Source organism: Cinclus cinclus, chromosome Z (genome assembly GCF_963662255.1).
Source record: "Cinclus cinclus chromosome Z, bCinCin1.1, whole genome shotgun sequence".
NCBI classification, from domain to species: Eukaryota; Metazoa; Chordata; class Aves; order Passeriformes; family Cinclidae; genus Cinclus; species Cinclus cinclus.
Genome location: NC_085084.1, coordinates 29,849,159 through 29,871,196, shown reverse-complemented (window position 1 = coordinate 29,871,196; position 22,038 = coordinate 29,849,159). Strand labels below are relative to the sequence as shown.

General features: G+C 35.7%; 1 protein-coding gene across 7 annotated transcripts in view; it reads right to left on the bottom strand.

The window, feature by feature from the left end:
- Nucleotides 1-22,038, bottom strand: part of CSNK1G3 (casein kinase 1 gamma 3) — a 56,496-nt gene that overhangs the window by 24,319 nt on the left and 10,139 nt on the right. For 6 of the 7 annotated variants that reach the window (XM_062513818.1, XM_062513814.1, XM_062513816.1 and 3 more), the window contains 3 exons: nucleotides 16,623-16,692; nucleotides 4,023-4,171; nucleotides 2,545-2,779 (listed from right to left, as the gene is read on the bottom strand). In XM_062513818.1, the coding sequence (XP_062369802.1) occupies nucleotides 2,545-2,779; nucleotides 4,023-4,171; nucleotides 16,623-16,692 (454 nt within the window). Of the gene's footprint in view, nucleotides 1-2,544; nucleotides 2,780-4,022; nucleotides 4,172-14,769; nucleotides 14,773-16,622; nucleotides 16,693-22,038 lie in introns of all 7 variants that reach the window. The other variant, XM_062513817.1, reaches the window with a different exon arrangement.

Sequence of the window (22,038 nt, the reverse complement as noted above, 5' to 3'; positions counted from 1 at the left end):
TCCTTGGTGTACTAGTGAGTAGCAGAGTGAATCTTGCAAAGAATTTTGATGTGCTGTTGCTTAATATTAAATCAGGTTTTTACTGATACCCTTGCTGATGATTTTTTTAAGCAATCTCAAACACTCATTTGATTCCAATATACAGGAACCACCTCAGTCCTCATGGGGGACTTTAACCATATCTCTTGGAGTGCCAAGACAGCAAGGCATCAGCAATCCAGTAAGTTATCATTGATGGTTAACTTCCTGCTCCAAGTGACAGAGAAGCTAAAAAGGAGATGCGCCATGCTGGAGGTTGTTCTCACCAAGGAGAGGCTGGTGGGGAATGTGGAGCTCAAGGAAAGTCTTGGCAGCAGGGATCATGAAAGGCTGGAGTTTGAGATCCTAAAGGCAGTGAGAAGGGAGCAAAGCAAGTTCAGTATCCTGAATTTCAGCAGATGCAATTTGGCCTCTTTGGGGATCTGCTTGGCAGAGTACCATGAGAGAAAGTTCTGCAGGGAAGTAGGGCCCTAAGAAAGGTGGTTAATATTCAAGCACGAATTCCTCCAAATCCAGGAACAATGCCTTCCAACAAGGTCAAGCAAAAATCATCAGGACACCTGCATGGATGAACAGCAAACTCCTGGATGAATCCAAAGGAAAAAGAAGCATATAGAGAGGGGAAGCCAGGACAGGTAGTCTGGGAGGTATAAAGAGAAATAGTCCTATCAGCCAGACAACAGCTTAAGAAAGCTAAAGCCCTGATAGGATTAATTGTGGCCAGGGATATCAAGGGCAACAAGAAGAGCTTCTATAAGTAAGTTGGTGACAAAAGGAAAACCAGGAAAAATGCAGAACCTCACCAGAAAGAAACACGAGACCTGGGATATGGAGAAAGCTGAGTTATTCTATGATTAAACACGTTATCATTAGACAAAAATACACACATCCTGTGTTAATATCAGACATGTAATCAAAATTCAGTTTGTTTTTCAAGTAATTACCAGTTTTACATTTTGGTTTATTTTTCTTAAAAAGTTTTTGGGCAATCTTCTCATTTAAGGGGGAGTAAAAAATTTATTTGATTTTAAAAGTTGTTGTGCCACTGTTGGAAATTTTATAATAATCATCAGTCTATTCTGCCTAGGGGAAGTGAGAACCCAGTATCAAAAATGCAAGTCACCCTAAGCTGACATCAACACTCAATGCCAAAAAATATAGTGAATGCTTCTTTTATTTGAAGAACCTGAGTTCCAAAAGTTAGATTTAGAAAGGTCAAACCCTACACCTGAGGTGCTGAAGTATGCCCACTAATTAACAACAAAGCTGGTGAAGAGTCCAGACCATAGATCCTATGAGGAGCAGCTGAGAGAGCTGAGGGTGTTCAGAAAAGGAGGTTCAGCAGAGAGCTTACACCTCTACAATTCCCTGGAAAAGAGGGTGTAGCCAGATGGGGGTAGGCCTCTTCTCCCAAGGAACAAGGAATAGAACAACAGGAAAAAGCCGCACATTGTGCCACAGGAAAGTTTAGACTGGATATTGGGAACATTTGCTTCACCAAAAGCATTCTCAAGCATTGGAACAGATTGCTCAGGGAAGTGACTGAGTCACCATTTCAAATGGTATGTCAAAGCCTTGTAGATGTGATGCTTAGGGACATGATTTAATGGTGGATTTGGCAGTGCTGGGTTAACAGCTGGAAGGATTTTCCAACCCAAGTGATTCTGTGGGTCTGCTTTATTGATAAAGCACCTTATTCCCATCTGAGAAGCGTGACTGGTTTCTCATTTGCAGTATTACAGTTACACTTACAGTTAAACTATAAGTGTTGTGCAACATTTTTATGACCAATTCAAAGTGTAACCTAATTAGTGATTACCATGCAGTGATAAGCAGCTGGCTTACACAAATACAAAGCGGTCAAACTACCCCTTTTTAGAAAACAATTTTCTAAAAGCCTCTCTATAGCTGGAATACACAAAGATCTGAGTGCTCCAACCTTTTTCAAGGTGAATTTACTCATTCAATAACAACAACTTTCACATTTATATACACATCCTGTCATTTCTTTAGTTTGCTGGCATAAGCTTTAACAACTCTGACAAAGCCTTATTAACAGTGTAAGCACTGTAAAAATGATGGCATCATCCCTAAGCTACTTTATTATTTTACAGGGCATTTCGAAGAGGTTAGAAAAACTCTGAAAATCTATGTTACTGCAACCTATTGACTTTTCTGTATTTAATAAGCACATCTATTTCCTCAACACTTTACTCTGCCAAGGTATACTTACACTGTAAAGGTATTATGCTACAAAAAAAATACACCTCATCCTTCTTTTAAGGATAGTTGACAGAGGACAATTCTCAGGACACGATCATGACAATTAGAAATTTAAAAAAAGACTATTCCCATAAACAGTATTTCCATAAGGACCAAGTATACTTTGCACAATACACAACATTTACAGCTCTTAATGACTATAGACTAAGAAAAACTGTAACTTGAAAGCAAGATGGTTTATGACAAATCACAGCTGTTTCTGTACATAAAAAGCAGACATACCTTTTCCTAAATGTGTATTTATACTCATGTATCTAGCAGTTCCTGTAAGGCTCTTGTGTTCCCGATACGGTATGTGCTTCTTTGTTTCTGGATCTACATACTCTTTTGCCAAACCAAAGTCTATTATGTGAATAATTTGCTGGGTTTTGTTTCCAGGTCGTCCTATCAGGAAGTTCTCAGGTTTTACATCTCTGTATATCAAGTTCTTTGAATGGACATACTCCATACGAGAAATCTTCAATCAAAGAAAAGAAAAATAGACAAGGAAGTTTAGTTTAAGCTTCAGGTTGCCACATTAAAACATGTTAGAAGCTAAATATCTTATATTGGCTTTATAAATAGAAGAGGCCACCCCTCCTAATATCTTAAGACCAAAGAGATACTGTTCTTAACAAAGTATCTCCCAGTTAAAGTCAATAAAAATTTTACACTTTTCCAAAGCAGATACACCAACTGACATACTGTAAACTTTCACACTGGACATTAGTCATGAATTCTTGTAAATAGCAGAAGTTTTCATCTCTCAAAATACTCAGCACAAGTATGTTTTGTGTACATTAAAAGTAAAATCAGAAATTATGTCACCAAGCAGTAAGGAGCAAAATTTGATGTAGATCTATTACATATTAAAGACATAAATGAGAGAAGCACTAAATGTTCATCACTATACATATAAAGTACATTTCAGCTGAATTGCTTTCTAACAAAATTTCCATATTCAGAAAGGAACAGGAAGTATTAAATAAAGCTGATCTTTGGACTTGTGAGGACTTGAGCATTTGAAAAAAAGGACTTGGTAACTTTGGCTGTAAACAAATTCAATGTGTCTGTATGTCTGTCATCAGAGGCCTGTTATACAATTACAGTCATGTTTTAAACACCTATTTTTAACCATTACAGGTAAAAGTATCGGTATGGAAGTAGAAAACTGGTAGACATGCACACCTTATGCACATCTAACTATACTTCTTTCCACATCCATCTGCCTTTAAGTCAGAACCAAATAAGGAAATCTTCAAAAGAGAGAATAATTCTTCTTTGAATAATTTTGTGCTATAATTTCTGCAAGGATTTGGGGAGATTTTTATCTGTTTGTTTCTTTTCTTATAAGAATACCCAGGAAAACAAAATATGTTATTTAGGAGTCCCATAATACAACTGCTTGTGTGGCTAAAACTACTTTTCTTTCTTTAAGGTTTTCTTCTTTGAAAGAGTATGTTGAACTAAAATTTATGATTCTAGTTGTCATGAGAACCCAGAAGATAAAAGTAATTACATTCATTAACTGAAAAACTGGAATAAAGTAAATGAAAGTAATGTAAGAGTATTCCTGCTTAAATTGTATCACAGGCATTTCAAGTACCACCAACACCAATTTAAAACATGAGAAGAGCAAATCTCCTAAGTAAGCATTTAATCCACTGAAGACTGATTTAGTTATTCTAGTGAACACTCAAATTAACATCTATTCTACTTACCAACTGTATGGCTATCATAAGAACGGTTTTAAGAGAAAATGTCCTACCACACAAGTCAAATAAATCTTCCAGACTAGGTCCAAGTAGTTCTAGCACCATAGCATTATATTTGCCACATGGGCCAAAATAATAAACCTGAGGTATTCCATCTGTAAAATAAAATTACAAAGTAATGATAAGGAGTTAAATAAGATTAACGAATATAGCAATAAGATCCCTACCCAATTTTGAGTTATCTTAAGTTAAAAAGACATTTTTCACATAAAAGCAAAAATAAACCTCATAAAAACTACAGGTAAAAGACACAACAGGAATATTGAAGATTATCACAAAAGATTTAATAAAATATTTAATGAATATTATTAATCACAAAATAATTAAAATTAATTACAAATATGTAATGAAACTATTACATATTTGAGTTGGGAAAGATATCAAGATTTTTATAAAAAATTAAAATTAGAACCTCTCTATTAAGTTTTCTAACCATAAATTGAAACAGGGTTTTAAAATGCTGTGAAGAAAGGCTTAAATAAGCTCTTGTACAAAAAAATACACTTAAATTAAACTTTTTAAATTAAGGCTATCCATACTTTAGGAATAAAACTACCTCATTATCTAAAGAAATAAGTTTTAAAAAATCAAACAGATAAATGAACCTGAGAGTTTAAGGATACATTAAGTCTAGACTTCATAGTTTTAAAGGACCACCTGTCTTAGGAAGATAGGCAATCCACAAGTTTTAAAATATAAACAGTTAAGGTCTTATGATCCAATTTTACTTCCACCTTTTTGTACAAGATGTACTGTCTGTCCATTTAATTGAAAATAACTTGATAACATTGCTTCTACTCTTGCACTTTTTCACATGCACAGGACATCTTCCTCATACAGCTGAATTTTTTTTACTTAAGGAAGCTAGTTATTCCAGATTTTTGGCTTTTTGTTCTTCAGTACATATCTTCTGTTTCATTTATTCCAAATATTTAATACTCTGAAAATGCATTCTTTTAATGAGGATTTTTTCTACATTGTCCAGTATTACCATACTGCACTATACAGAAGTACCAAACCTTTTTTCAGAACACCTTAATGAAACACTGAATTTCACCTTCATTCTCTGTAGATCAAACGCAATCCTAACTCTGAGTGTTTTCTGAAGTACATAAAGCCTTCAATTTTTCATACCTTACTATCGGGACACATTGAGGGCAGTTTTGTAATTGTATTCACTACAGTTTTAGGTAAAAAAGAAAATGAAAAAAATTACTGTTTTAGCAAAATTAACATCAAACAAATGCACTGCTTTTAAGAGGTTTTTCACCAATCCCTTTTAGAACAAGTCAGAATACTTAAAGAAGAACCCTAAAAAAAATCCAGTTTAACTGTTCAGTTTTCAGAAGACTTGAGCTACAATTTGTTTTTCAATATGTATCATCACACCCACCTCTGTACTGATATACTTAAAATGCATAATCATACCCACTTCAGAAAGACTTCACAGGAGTAGTTTATTGCCACTAATGAAGAAGCATTGATCCTATTACATCCTGTATCAGAATATGGTATGAGATAGTGTTCTTCAATTTAAAAATATCATTCTGAATTATCAGAGAGATTCCTAAAACACTTGATGATCTGATTAGATGGGAATTCCAAATCCTCACAAAAAAAGGCGTCTATTATGTAAGAACTTCTACTGTGCATATGAAGTATCCTGTCTAAAATTACCTATATTGATAAAATAATTTGATAATAACAGTTCAAAGAAGTACTAGAAGTTAGGGGTGAAGTACTAGAAGTTAGGGGCTTAGGTTCTTAATCAAAGCACTCTTAGTTCTTTTGCTTAAAAGCAATAAGCAAGTATCATTCTGCTACCAACATTCTTTCTTCATGTCTCTAAATCCCCAGAAGTCAGAAAGCAACATGCTACTAATAAAAATGTGTATGAGTCTTTTCTTTCTCTCCAACTACACAGAGATAAATATAAGTGCTCTTATATAAACCTTTAAGACATATTGGTTAAGTTAAAAACAAAGAAACTCTGATTTTTAGGAATTTAAGAAACCTCTATTTTGTTGACAAGACATTCCACTATTTATTACCAATTAAGAGGCTGTATTTTATTTCCATTTTGAATTACTCTAGCTCAAACAACTGAAGAACAAAAGAAGGAAATACTCTGAGCTCTTAAGATGCATCCCCGTTGTCTTGCTGTAAATTTAAAGAAGTCATTGGTCTGCAGTTTCTTGGTTAATAATTAATTCGATTAACATTCAATCCTTTCTAGTACCTTGACAGATCTTCTCCCCATTCTCAAAAATCCCTTTTAAAAAGTAGCACCCCTCCCAGTCTACAAGCAGAACTGAGTGCCTGTCACATAATCGTCATTAGAAGTCACATAAAACTTCCTTCTCTTCCATTAAAAAAGAAACTTAACTTGTGGCCAAAAAAGTAGATTCACATACTCCCACTAAGTTACATTTAAGCATCTTTCCTTTCTAGGAAAAACTCTGAAAATAGAATCCTTTTTTTAGGTACAAGTCATACTTGCCTATCCCTAGATAATTACACTTGTTGACAAGTGAAACACTTCCATTTGAATGGGCTCAATTGACTAAAGCAATCTACAATACTTAGGTGGCTGCCCTGTCATAAAACTGTAAATCAGTTTTAAGCCAGTATGATTTTAATTCTATTTTACTCTTGACAAAAATCAAAGAAGTCTTGGCTTGGAAATTAACTATTAATAATTAACTACAATTGTTTGAACACCGTTTGGAATCTAGTTTCTTCTATAAAAGTTAACTTTCATTAGACACCTAAAACATTACTGCTGTACAGCTCTGTTATCCAAAAATCAAGTCCAAACACTCCAAAAGTACTTGACTATCTACTGGGAAGGTGGGGGAGGCAGAAGACAAGGAGAGCCCCCTAAACCAGTCATTTGGATTTATGGATTATACTGTTTAATTTTCACTCAATGTCCAGAAAGCTTTTAAAGCTGACAGATCTGACTTCTTCTACAATGATGAAAGGATAAAAATATTAGAATAAAGCAAACATTACTAGTAGATTAAACTGTATCTGCCAAACCTCTTTAAAATAAAGAAAATACTAAGTTATTTCTGCTTTGGGACCATTATCCATCTTGGTCATTGTCTTTTTCAAGAACTTCATCACTAAGCCTGATTTAAGCTTGAGACTGCTTCTAAATCCAGTTATCTAGAGCAATATACATGACTAGCAGAAACACACATTTATATTGTAAGGGAAATATTCCATCTATTTGCTTTTACATAAATATTACATCATAGCTTGAATTATTTTATGTGTGTCCTTGTTCAGGAAAAAAAATTAACTTGATAAATTGGCAGCAGAGACAGCCAAAGGAACATGTAACACATAGGTCAATGGCAATACCACTTGCATTTAACCTCATCCATTACTGACTTAATTTTCAGCTGTATCTTGGCAAAACATCTCTATACAATACAACCTAAATTTGTTAAGCTATTAACCTAGTAAGTAGCTTTCCAGTATTTCTCAGTTTCTTGTAGTATCAATTTCCTTTTAGAGCTTTCTCTAGACTGATGGTACCTGCATTATATCCTACTGCTTAGAGTCTTAAATCAGAGACATAAATGCCAGCAAAATACACAAAACTGCTCTTGCAGATCATGGCGTTGCATATTCAACTTCCTACACCCCACTGCCTATTACATGCTGTGTCAATTTTCTTATGTGGCAATTCATTGGACACAAGCCAAATACTTGAAACTAGTTGGAAGATTTGCAGCAACAGCTGTCTTTCACAGCCCATTCATACTGGTAGTCTTGTCAAGGACACAAATCAACAAACTGCCACAAGCACAAGTATTCCCTAGTTAGTCTCCAGAATCTGGTTTGAATCCTCTCAAAGGAAGTGGTTATAAAACTCAGGGTATTTTTTTCTGACTTTAGTCAAAGCAGCATACACAGAAGGTCACAGTTTCCGGAAACAGCATCTTAATGCTACTGAAATTAACAGTCCCGAAAAACCCTAAACACAGAATGAGATACTATATCACCACAACACTTAGACTGTATCTCCTACTTACAAATACAAGAACATGTTTGCACAAGAAGAAGCAGTAATGAAATTATATCTATTTCAAACGAAAAATCTTCTTTAGTTATTTACATCACTAAAACAGAATTACAGATGCATTTTACTGTAATCATTATCAAATCAAATATCCATTTATCTAACATTCACTTTATTCAGTGAACTGTATTATCAAGCTTCCTTTCACAATTACAGCTATCTATCCTATGCCTCACCACCCACAATCTCTGAAATCTGTGTGATGTCACAACACAAAACCAATATGCATTTTTGCATACAACCAGCCTGCTTAAGGCCAGTAGCTACTGTTTCTCAGAAGTATTATTATGTAACTCTATTATGCAGCTGCCATTCTTACCAGATCTCTTGCACTTATTCTAGGGGAAAAAATTGCTTTAAATTCAGAAAATCCTCTATGTGTCCTTAAGCGAAATCCTAGAAAAGGACTGGCAAAAAACAGGAAAAACTGCAAGCAACATAATACTTTTTGTTGGACTACACTTAAAAAATAAATTAGGTATTATTATCATTTATTCACATAAACAAATACTAGCATATTCACATTAATAATTGAGCACCTTAACCTTCCTATTAAAGGAAGCATATCAGGAGCAGAAACCCCAAACCCAGGCAGTTTTCCCCAAACAACTCAACTACAGCAGCCATCAGTAAACAGATTAAGAGTGCTTAAGAACCCTTGACTAAATATTCCTCTTTAGTTAAGAGATCTGATATTTGATTCCATTTAAGTGCTCTAGCACTACATTCTTAAATTAAGCTTAGAGCTTTACTTTCTAAGATCACCTGCATATTTGGTATTTTATATTTAACAGTGATTACCAAACACTTCAACTAACTGCTTATTGTTTATTCCCCAGCATAATAATGCCTGCCAGTCAAATCAGAATGGAAGCAACAAAGCAGGACAGCATCACTAAAAACACCTAAAGTAACAGCCATCAGTTTATGAGCAAATTCACAGCTACTTACCTAGAAGTACAGTTCAAAGCAATATTCACAGGCAGTTACTAATAAAACTCACTTTGCATTTATACTGAATGATGGCTAGCAAGATGTATAGAAAGGATATTGAGACAAATCAGACATATCTGCAAGAACTGATAAAATGTTATTTAGATATGTAAACTACAACTACCCTGAACTGACTTACTTGCTAACTCTGTAATTTACAGCTAGACATTTTATCTTCAATATACATTGTCCTTGATCATTAGAAACAGAACACTCTTGCTTTGGATATTAAATAATACTTTAAAACCTGAAGCTCCAGTAAATTATTGCTGCTTTGACTAAGTAGTGGGAACATTCAATTAATAATATTGAATATTATTAATATTCAATTCAGTTAATTAATAGCTGTACATGTCACATTCAAGTATTCTTGTAAAATCCTCTTTTCAAACTTGCTTTCAAAAAATTTCATAATGTTCATCCTATAATAGCAGTATGACATCAATCCCAAAATATTTTGAAAAACACAGAATGAGATAAGTTATTTTAAATTGTTTCTAGATCCATGAACAGAAATAGTCACCTGACACAATCTAGCTGTAGTAGCTTGTTTCTAGCATTACACTCAAGGAAACTTGCTATTGATACACTGCCTCATGGTATGATAGAATATCAATCTAGTGAAGTGCATTACAGTCTACCAATTGAGAAAGAAATTAAGGAATTATTATACTGAAATTTTTGTCTCTGGAAAAATTGGGAAGAGTTATAGCAGAAAACAGATGTTGATACACCATGATGAAATCATGCTAGGCTACCTCTTCTCCCAGAGGCTGAAATGGAAGGGAAGGTGGTTATGGCTCAGATGGGATGAACTAAAGATGGTATCACTAGCAATCTGAGATTCCACTGCCTTCTCCCAGTGGGTCACAGTGACAGTGAAAGTCGTCTGCAATTATCTTAAATATAAAAGATAGCTTGTCTTTCACTGGCAAAATCTGCTTCATGGATTCCATATCCTGAATAGCATTGTGCAAAAACAATTAATAGCTGCCACTAAACACTCAGATCTCACACACACCAGCTAAAGCTGGCCTGAACTGAAATTAAATGAGGGAAACACATTTTCTCACCTTAAATATTTGTGTGTTTACCTAGAGGAAAAAGCACTAAACACTGAAGTGCTGAACCTCATTCTTGGCATTCAGCCCATCAAATTCATTTCCAATATGAAAAAGAAAACTACAAACAGCAATGTCTAACCTACTAGCCTACATTAAACTGTGTATGGGTGTCCTAGTTTGAAAGACAGGTGTTTGCTAAGGAAAGCAGAAGCCTCCCTTTGAACTGAAAAATGTGATCCTTCCTTCCTACAGATTATTAAGATTTTGAAATTAAGGGAGCTCTCAGGCAAAGATATGGGGATAGGAATAACAGTTCTTTACTAGTATAACTAACAAGACAAACAAGAACAACAACAGCTATGAAATTACCCACAAACAGAACAGTAACTCAGTCCCAGTGTTTTTTGGCTGCAGGCACCTTTTCCCTGAGCTGCAGTTCCCGGTGCTGGGGGCGGGCGGGTCCCGCAGAGCTGCAGGAGGGCTGGGGGTGATGGCAGCGCTGTCCCAGGGGGAGAGAGAGATGGAGAGAGAGCTCTCCGCTCACGGTGTGGGTCCTGGTGCTCAGCAGAGTGCTGGATGGTGGCAGGTTACAGCGAGAAGGCAGCAGGGCAGGGTCTGACAGCAGTGAGGATGGCTCCCGACACTGGGATGGCAGGAATGGGGCTGAGGCGGCGATCGTCCTTCTCGTCTGAACTCCGCGGGGGAAAATGGGGCGAGGCAGAGCCTTCTGTCTGCTCTTCTGGATGTTTGAATCTCGCGGGTGTTTCCCTCTTCTCTCCCCTCCCCCTTGCCACCAGGCCCCAGTCAACAGGTATCCTAGCATGACAATGGGGAAAATTCCACAGAGGGAAAAGGGAAAGAAACAACCCCCAACAAAGGTACCTCATAACAAAGAAGTGTTCTTCCCTTAAGGTACTCTACCACCCTCAAAATCAGAAATTCAAAGTATTTCAAACTCACTTTGCTACATTCCCAAAACAAAATGTAATTATCCATTTGGCGAATTCTGGCATGCTCTAAATGCTAAAATAAATATTCTACTGAGCTTGACTTGCAAATGAGTAAGAAGACCCCATTTACTATGTGGTAGTATTTCTGTATCTTCCAAAACCACATTATGCCCACACTGAAATCTTCCTGAATCACTAATCCAACAACAATTATGTCATTACATTAACATCAATTAATCCAACATTAATTATGTCATGTGTCAAAGGCAGGTTCACACAATCCAAAACTGAAAACTGTATTTTTAGATAGCAATACAGAGCGCATCACATTAATGCTGGCACCAAATCACAATGCAGGTACACAATGCAATAATTAGCACTCATTTCACAGTAGCCATGACCTTCATAAATACAACACTTCTATCCACTGTAGACAAATTTATCCTACATGTTGATTGGTCAATGGTAAATAGTACTTTTCTTACCCTGTAAGAAAAGTGTCAGGCTTCCAGTTTTTCAAGTGAAAGTGTTAACTAGATTTCAGCTAAAAGAACAGATGTACAAAAGCTAAGAAAAATAAATCTTGATTTACAATACTGAGCATCTGCCTTGTCTGAAATAATACAGCAGTTTCACCAATAGGCTAATCCACTGCTGAACAGATTTGTGACCTGTTTTGAGATCTGTGACCTCAAAAATGACCTAAAATGAAAAAAATAACATCTAATAATAGATATCCCTCACTGCTACAAACAAGAACTGTTCTAAGTAACTCTGTTCTACCAGCAGCATTACAAACACGAGTTCTTCTATGTCACTTGAATCAGCAGAAGCTGCTTGCCATTCTTTTGCTCTACTTGTAAGTACAAAAGAGTTCTCATTCACCTGCAAAGGCTCCCAGTCATTATGACAATGATCCATTTATTAACAGAGGTTAGAAAAATCAGACAACGAAAGCTGAAGAGTTTTTACACTCTTCAGCACATAAAAACACAACTTCTTTCATTTACAGACTCCTTTTCACAAAAGGAAACTAAGCCATACTCCTAATACCTGTCAGTTAAACTACAGAACAGTGCATGAAATACACCTACACCTTCTAATCATGCAAAGAAAAGCTGATAGCATAATAAAATGAATCTAAAAATCAATAAAAAGTACAAAACTGTTTTCTATTAATTCCAAAAGCTTTAGTGCAATTTCAGGTACCAATTCAGCAATCATTTTACTTGAAGTACTGCACTTAGGATAGCATGGCAGTTTTTATTATAACTCATATTGGCATATTAAGAAAATAAACATTAAACAAAATTTATTTAAAGCAAAGGTATTCTAAATTCCATCCATGTTCCTCATTCAATTGACTAGAAACATCTGCATGCTGAATAATGATCTCAAAATTCCTGAAGAAAACACCCTCGTCAGTTACTTTTGATACAGATAATTTTGACTGACAAAATTATCAGAGAAAAGTAAAAGCAATTTTCATTAAAATCTCTATTCGCATATAAAATCTAAATTAAAGCTAAATAATGATGAGACTAAAATAAGCCACATCATTACACTAATTTTAAAAGTTTTAAATCCCAAAAGAAGTGAAAGTATTTCCTCTTTAAGAAAGACTTGTCATATTTTTTTCCTGACAAACACCTACATGTTACTGCACACTCACAGGCATTTCAAAGAGCATATTTAAGAGTAAAGGTACAGATAAGCCTTCTTTATTAGCAGATCCTCTCCAAAGGAATACAATTTTGAAATGTTAATTCTTCTTCATGCAAGACCAGACCTCTTTTTGTTAAATACAAAGAATTAATACTGACAGCTCCAAAGTCCTGTGTGTAAAAATTGCACATCTATCTTATTTCATGCCTATTTTCTCCTTGCTCTCTCAATGAGCAGAACTATGAAAGAATCCTCTGATCTTTTCTCAGTCAAGAATGCCTTCCATCTTCATCTTCATGGCATTCAAGACACAAAACATTTTGGATGACTTAGCACAGAGATTAATAATACCAATATATATTTTTAAAAAATCCAAGATACAAGGTCATTTAAAAAGCAAGAAAAAGGGATATTATTAAAAAAATAGTGGACAAATACTGGCTGCAGATAAGGAAATACCAAGAAAACATACAATTTCAAAATGCTACTCCTTTCATCAACGGCTACAAGATCAGAGGAGTACAAAGATGGTCTGTTAAAAAGGGTTTGAAAGCAAAATAATCTGTAATCCCAGTAATATTTGTTTGCTTTCAGGACAATACTGCCAGAAAATAACCTAATTTTCTTCTAGAATTATTCTTTCACATGTTAATGCCTCTCCCTCTCCCTCCTGCCACCTCCAAGTCAAGTGAGATTTCACAGGGCCTACAGGAATTTTATCCCTTAAACTGCAGGTTATTTCACACTAAGTGCAAGTCAATTTGTCAAATTTGTAATTATTATTTGTGAAAATCATGGGATTTTTACAGAAAATAATGTCTCTGCTTACAACACTGGAAAGGAGTACTGGGAGTACAATCCTCTTTTCACCAATTGCTTCTGAAACCATATTTTAGTAGTCACTTGCTATTAATATACAAGTATACATGTGAATATGAGGAGAACAAGGGGAAATACAATTTGGTACAATTAAACGCAAAATATGCAGTCCACACAGTTATAAAGCTATCATCCAAATTACTACAACTTTGTGCAAATAAACAAAAACAGCTATGGAAAAGACTACTTCATCCTGAGAAAAACTGCAAATGTGGATTTTGGAAGCTTAAAATATAGAAAGCTTCAAATAATTGAAACTCCTAGTATGGTGCATAATTGTGTCTCAGAGAAACCTTCTATCTTCACAACTACTATATTTCAAATATCTTCCAGCAACAGCAGCTATTTTTATATCTCCTAGGACAGACTCTTCTGCAACTTGCATACTGAAGATCACTTCCTTCAATCTATTCTCCCTCTGACCAAAGTACCACCACTGCCCATAAAGCAATACTGTCTATATGGATAGACCTGGTCTAAGTTTGTTGGTTTTTTTTTTACTATCTCCTGTTTTACATAGGTTTACATGCTTGCTTACTGAATTTATCAGTTGGTGGATCAACTTTACAATGCTATGTTTTCAACTGTTCAAGAGATAAAATTACTTAAATCTATGCTGGACAGTAAACATACATATCATGAAAAATCAGTAGACTAAAACAAATTGTCACAGATTACATGAGAACAGAAACTGCATAATACTTCAAATCTTCTTCTGAAAATCACATGCCATGTAATTTGCCCGGCTTGAGGGCCCAACTCCTAAAAATATAGATAAAGACTTCTGCCAGAAGATAAAGAATCAGTAATCTTTTTTTAGCTTCTATGTAGATAGGAACAAGAAAATTACGTTCTTCATAATGAGCCTTTGCCACAATACCCATTAAAATAAGCCTCAAGTAGGGTGCCTGAGAAAGGCTCATACAACAGAGCTTCCAAAGTTCTGTTCTGGAAGACGCTTTCACTTTTGAATAAAGCAGGTTATTGCAAAAACAAAGGAGGTCTATAACAAAATTCTTCATAATTATTGGTGATGCTTAGTAACTCACCAGCTCTATCTCTGCATTTTCACCCTAAAGGTCACCTCATCTTCATGCAAAGAATCAGAACAGGTGACTCTCCATTTCAGTACTTCAACAAGGCATCAGAGAAAAAGATAAAAGTTGCTTCTACCACCAAATAGAGTAAAGAAAATTGAATGATACCTGAGGCAAAACAGAATACAACTTGACTATGTTTTTACACTAAACACAGTTCCCAGTCTTACTCAATAAATAAAGAGGTAAACATAGTTGCACTCACTAAGACATTTTCCCAAGAAATACTCCTGTAAGGGTTCCTACCTCTGAGAAGCACTGCCTAATTTCTGCAGTCTGAACTAGAAATTACAGCTTTATTCTTTCCTCCACTACACAGCTCCTTTGCAATTTTAGATAGTTACACCTCTATATTCACAGACAGGTAATATACCTAAATTTTGCGTTGTCATGCTCCATTAGTCAAGCACTTATGACCTCTGCTTTGTACTCATCAGCTATTTCACAATGCTAGTGTGTGGTATGCTGACAATTTATAACTACTTACAAAAAAACACACATACACCATACTCTGATTACTTTCTCCAAACAGCAAGCATATAGATTCAAGATTTTAACTATCTATCTGCAACTTTATTTTCCATCTAGGAAGATAAATTGACAATGTTGTGTTTTGCTCTCTAAAAATTTCTAGTTGCAAAGCATTCATTATACAGCAGCAAAAAAGTCTATATTATTTGAACATATTAGAAACTTTGTTTCACAGGATGTACGCTTTAAAAGAGTAGCATGAAATTTTGAAAGCTACCCGAGAAACACTATCCAGTCAGTGCAGCAATGAGCATATGATCCCGAATTTTAAGGAAAAAAGTGAAAATAGTAATTATAAAGTATTAAAATCCATCATAACACACACACACACACATTCAAGATAATAAAATCAAAGTGGTATGGGCATGTTCATTGTGTATTGCATTTTGGAGACAACTTTACAGACTAAGTAGGATTTTATTCTAGTTTAAGCATAACTAAGATCACTGTTACAAATTCCAGGCTGCCTTTATTAAAAAGCCCCTGAACACACACGTAGAAAACCACTGTTAGCAGTCCACTCATAAAATAAACTTCTACATTAGTAAAGAAATTGGAAAACTAGTTGATTACATGACCTACTCTGAGAATAATTTCACAGAAAAGATGTCAAAAGAATTCTTTTTCCTAAGTTATAGCTGATTTAGAGAATGCCTGTACTCACTTTACTACTGTAAGAAACTTCACATCTTCCTAACTGACTATATACGAATTTGTGAAAGGCACAAAAATATGTGAGAAGTTTTAAGTATTGCTCACCTATCAAAACAAAAGGTGACAATTGGATCATTCAGGCGACCACCATAAGAGTACTGCTGGGTGTAAAAGCACCAAGGGGAGTGAAGTGAGAAATCTAAATATCAAACTGCATTAGACTTCATTAAACTTTTCCTAGAGGTATTTAAGAGGTTAAAAGTAGTAAGAAGCAATATATACGGTATAAATAAGAATGAAGTAAAGTAAAACTGAATCTGAAGCTATTTAAACATCACATCAACTATGTGATTAGTAGATCAGCAGTTTGGAGATCTACAGTGCTGTGATAGGTAGGATTTATTAAATAGTCAGGACTTCACAGATATGCTTTATAGAGTAGAAAAAATGATGTTAGAATATTGAAATTTATACATTAATCCACTAACTCCTGGGGCTTTTTTCTGCTTAAGTAGTTAACAACACTTTATTAAATAGATTTATGCCTCTTAACCAGAAAACTTCAGCCAAAAATTGACTGTGGATTACATCACAGTAAAATGCATTACACTGCTTTTTACCTCCAGATCCTAGCTGCTTGTAGAATCTGTATTCCAAATGTAGCTGTGGTGCTCTCGACTTCATTGGCTCCTGATTTAAAAACAAAAACAACATTTAAAACAAAGCCTAAAAACTAATACACTAACCTACTACCAGCCAACTACTACTGCTTCCAAGCCACACAGATAGTTTCAATTTTTCTTCTGAATGTCTGGAAATCAAGAAACAAAGAAAACTAAAACTCCTCCAGGTGAGAGAGACCAGTGCATATAGGGATATTTACATCTTGTATTGCTCCACTGGACCAGAGTTCAACATGCAAACCAAGTAACAGACAAATGATGGAATAGCTAAAAACCAGTATGTTTCTCCAATGCACATGGATGGTCTGTCCCACATTTCTCAGGAAGTGGCATTAAATTGCAGCTTAACGGACTGAAAAGAACCTCCAAACACCTAATACTCCACAGATGTTTCTAAGAATTAAGTCTCAACCTAAGATCTTCACAAAAAATACTAAATCTTTGCACTAAATAGTAACTGCTTAGCAGAAATCAAGTATCACCATTCCAAACTATAAATCCAAAACAAAAAGCAAAAAAAAGCCCCAGTATAAGTTTGAAGTTTACACATATTAATAAAATCTTATTTCTGTGTTCAACATGTCCGTGTCAGGGTCTTGTAGAATGAAATGAAGTGACATGAGATTAAACAGAGGAACACACATGCAGCCAAAATGGAAACCCAAACTTCTTGAGTGTCTCCCTTTATAAAGAAAAGGTTCTTTAGCACCAGATTCTTGAAGTAATTTCCTATGGCTTCCTTTAGAAGATATGCCTTGTTTCTTTTGATGTGCAACATGGTTTTAAGATTAAGCTCCACCAGGGGAGATCAGGAAATTAGGCTGGACATCAGGAGGAATTTCTTCACAGGAAGGGTGCTTAGACAATGGAATGGACTGCCCAGTGGATGGTGGAGTCACCATCCCCAGAGGTGTTTAAGGAAAGACTGGCCACAGCACTGAGTGACATGCTGACATGGTGGTCTTCAGTCAGAGGTTGCATTCAATGCTCTCCGAGGTCTATTCCAGCCTAATTGATTCTATGATCTTCCAAGACATCAGTGGTAACCTGGAAATTAATTCTGTTACTACTAGAACTGCAGCATATAGTAAGTAACTGCTAATACAGTTATCAGCAATAAAACTAATACTGCTGAATATCAGTTTTCAGGAAAAGCTCATCATCAAAGTGCTCATCATCTTCCTCACACCATCATCTTAAGAAAGTAGGAGTTTATAAACATGTTGTTTCTAAGTGTCACATTCAGGGCATAAAAACTATGAGCCAATGTGCAAGAATGAGAAATTCAGTCTGCTTCCTCAACCCATCTCCCTCCAAGACTTAGTTGTTTCCAATTGCTGCTGAAGTGCCTGACAGTGTACAATAATGCATTTGATCTTGCCAGGATGCCAAAGCTGGATGCCTAGAACTAAAGAAGGACTTTATGTAATAGTTTCTGCAAAAAACAAATAGGATTTACTCTATGTTTTTTATGCTCCAGAGCAACCAGCATAACCAAACATTGTATTCTTCGCAGGAACGTGAGAAGTGAGCAAGAATTTTCTAAAATAAGCAGGAGTTTATTATTTAGAAAATTACTTACTAAGCAAGACTAACTGGCCCACCAAAGGCCTCATTACAGTTTATGAGGACACATGAAATTTATGGTAAAGCACTGAAGAGAGATATTCCCTAAAAAAACACTTTAGCGTAAACATGAGTCAGAGCAAATCAGCACAGCTATCAACCTTTAGTACTCAGCTTTCAGAGTTATGAGGAAACACACTATGAAGTATTTGAAATATTCTAACATTTTAGGAAACAACACAAAATTAGCAATTACTTTGCTTGTAGTATACAAGTCTGTTAGTTACAAAATACACTACATAACGCCTAATTAAAACTTATGATTCTGCCAGATAAGAAGAAAATATTTTAGTCCACAAAACTCCGCATGTCTGCTGCTTATAATAACAACACAAAACATGGGCTTATAGAAGTTTAATTTTGTTCCATTATACAGTTTTGTCTCAGCTGATGGTACATTAACAACTTAACCCCTCATAGATGTAACATGGTCCCATTAAAAGGATGAAAAACAGCTTGTGTGTATTAAATATATAGGACTAGATTTAAAAAAAAAAAATCTAGGTAGAACAAATAGCTTCCAATTTCTGACACACACCCCCCCCTCTTCTTCATGAATGCTACTTGTCCCAGCCATTAGCAGAAAACAGTCCTGATAAATCTCCAGAAGACATTGTTCTTACACAGTCAAACACATCTACTTAAACTACTACACAGAGCCAAAGACTGAAGCTAAAACTCGTTCAAAGACACTTTTATCCCCTCCAGTAAAATTGAAAAAAATATGGCAATATGTACTTGTAGTTCATTCACTGAACAACAGCCTTTAGGAATTACCTTATTTTTATAAGAGGCTTAGATACCTTCCTGCCATTCCAAACATGCAAAGGGAACACATCTTGTTCAACCAAATACTGTAAAAGGGCAAGCACAATAACCTCTTTGCATACAATTATTTCATTTCTCTCATCCCACTCCCATATTGTTAGTATGCAATATTGTTCGCATGCATCCCATATAATTAGACTGCAATAACTACATGTAAATGAGAGACAGAAAAAGATAAATCAAGACAAAACAATGTTAAATGTCATCTTTCATCACAACATTAAGAGTGAAGAATAGACTACTGTATCTAGAAGTCTAAAAAGAAACTTCAGTAGTAAATAAAGACATGGCAAATCATAGTAGTTTGGTTTCACTAGTGTTTTGTACATTTCACCATCTAAAAATAAGCCTGAGAATACATAACTGGTCTAACATCATGTTAATCCCAGAGTGCCTTAAAGCCAACTTCTACTCTTGCCAAAAGAAACTAGCATATTTTCTTTACTTAAATAAGCCCAGGTCCTCACTGAAGCATCCTGAAAGAATTGGGATTATTTTGGGATCTGCAAAGCTCTGTATATAACCTCCCCACACTACTTTTACATTCACATCTAATTATTTCAAAGCTTCATCATTAAAACAGACAACTTCTTTTCCCTGCAAAAGATCTCTAAATGAGGAACATGGGGGGTCTTGCTGCCATGAAAGAACTAATGTGCCCCTTATTGAGCTCCATTTACCTGAGTGACAGAAACAACCACTCCTTTGTTTATCAGAGAGGTTTTTATCCCCCTTTTTTCCTCTGTGGCATACTTACACATTCAAACAAAACAAAAGACACCTGAAATGTGAAATCTGTTTCAAGTTAATAATGAATTCTTTTTACAATTATTTTTGTCCCACATGGAACACATGGAATAAAATACTACTCCATTTTCAAGTTACTTCCTGTTAAAGCAGTTTTGAAAAGGCAGTTTACTTGAACTGTAAGGTCTGAAATATTCAAGAAGTCTAATAACCCAAAGCACAATATAAACATTCAGCTATTACCTACTTTTCACGGTTTCAGTAATTCAGTGAGAACTCATCTCACAATATGTTCTGTGTCTGTTTTACAGATTTGTAAGCCATGGCAAACAAAAGTCATTTTTAGGAAAAAAAATCTTTAAGAAGCAGGCTCTTGTTACAGGAAAAGATCAGCCTATTAACAGAATTGCACTAGATTTGGCTTTACTACATATCCTAGAGGGATTCTGAAAAGGTGTGACTCTAGACCACGGTTATTCCTTAAAAAAAAAAACAAAAAAACAGAGAGAAACAACTTTGAAACAAAGCACAACTTTCTTTCCACACACACCCCTCACTCAATTTTAGCAATTCAAATCTTAAGAGTGGACCAGTAAATTAAAGATTGCAGTTTAAAAGTCGGTGATGGCTACTATGTAACTTCCTATCTTTCATCCAAAGAAACGAACACTGATGCACTTCCAGGAGCAGTTCTGCAGAGGACTAAGCAAGCATAAGTACGTTTTGTCTCAAATATTCTGACTATTATGACAGGAAGAGCGTGATTGAAACAAAGGTCCCATGGAGATGGAGCAGCACTCTTCTCAGCCAGCTTCCTGCTCCGGTTCAGTCCCCCCCAACTGACTTCCACGAGAAAGGCTCAAAGGGCTGCCTGTGGATGTGCAAACAAAACAGCAAGAAAAGTCTGGTTTACATAAGAAGCAGCACCAGGTTAACTATAAAAGGAAGCACATCAGGCCCCCTCATTCACTTTTCCTGTATCTTTCCCTTTCTTGTTTCACTATCCCAGCTCTTGCCTATCCACACAGGAGGACCTACTGCAGAAATCTACACATGGTAAACTTCGTTCTCTCTCACTTTTCCACCTTAATTTCTCTCATCCCTTGCTTTGCCTGGGCAAAGCATGGTTGCCATATTTTTTACCCCTACTGTACAAAATGAAGGGCTTGTTAGCTAACACATTTTGAGTCTAATAGTGGGGGTTGCCAGAGTTATAACAACTGTACAGTAAAGTACAGGAACTCTCCAGTGTGGTATGGTGGCTTTCTTCAGGCCTGTAAGAATTTACAGCAAATATCACACTCCTACCAACTGCATCACAGACAGGAATCATGAGGCTAAGAGGGACTGAACAGCTCTTAAGCTATTTTTAGCTGGGATGGGCTCAGATATCTCCATCTCTGATGGGTACAGGATGGATCAGGAACAGAGAGGAGCAGGACATGACAGCCCAGGAAATGTCAAGCATGGATCCCTTTCCCATTATGGGAAAGTATGACCTATACTCATCTTCAAATGTGGAGTACTGTGTGTCATGCTGATGGAAACACAAAAGGATAAAAATATTAATGACTCCTTTACTAAACTGTCTAGACAGAGAGCAAAAAGAGAGACATTTCTATAAAATTTGGCTGACTCTTTACAAAAATGTTCATACAGAGAGCAAGATGAGATGGACTTTCTTTTTACTAAAATGTTCAGCAAGAGAGAAAGTACTACAAAATTTGGTTGCAAAACATTTGCAAAAATATTTTAAAGTCTTGGTTGAGTCCTTATAAAAACATCCACGAGCTTTAGCTTATAGAGCTAAACCACTTATAGAGATGTTTGGACAGAGAGAAAAATAAAAGAGCAAAATTGGAATCTTTGCTGAGTACAGAAAGTGACCTCACCCAATTACTACACCCTGAGCTCTGCAAGGCTACAAAGCAAGAGAAAATACTGTGTTAGGTGTGTTAGGTACCACAGTAGTGATGAGAAGCCAACCTTGGGAGTAGTACAAGGACTTACTCAAGTGCTCAGACAGGAACCTAATATACAAAATTAAGAGGCAAGATTAGGCTGCTATATTTTTAGAAGAAAAGACAGTGACTCACACAGTAAAGGACACAAAAGTAGTGAAGGATGAGGATAAGGAAAAGGCAAGGAATGT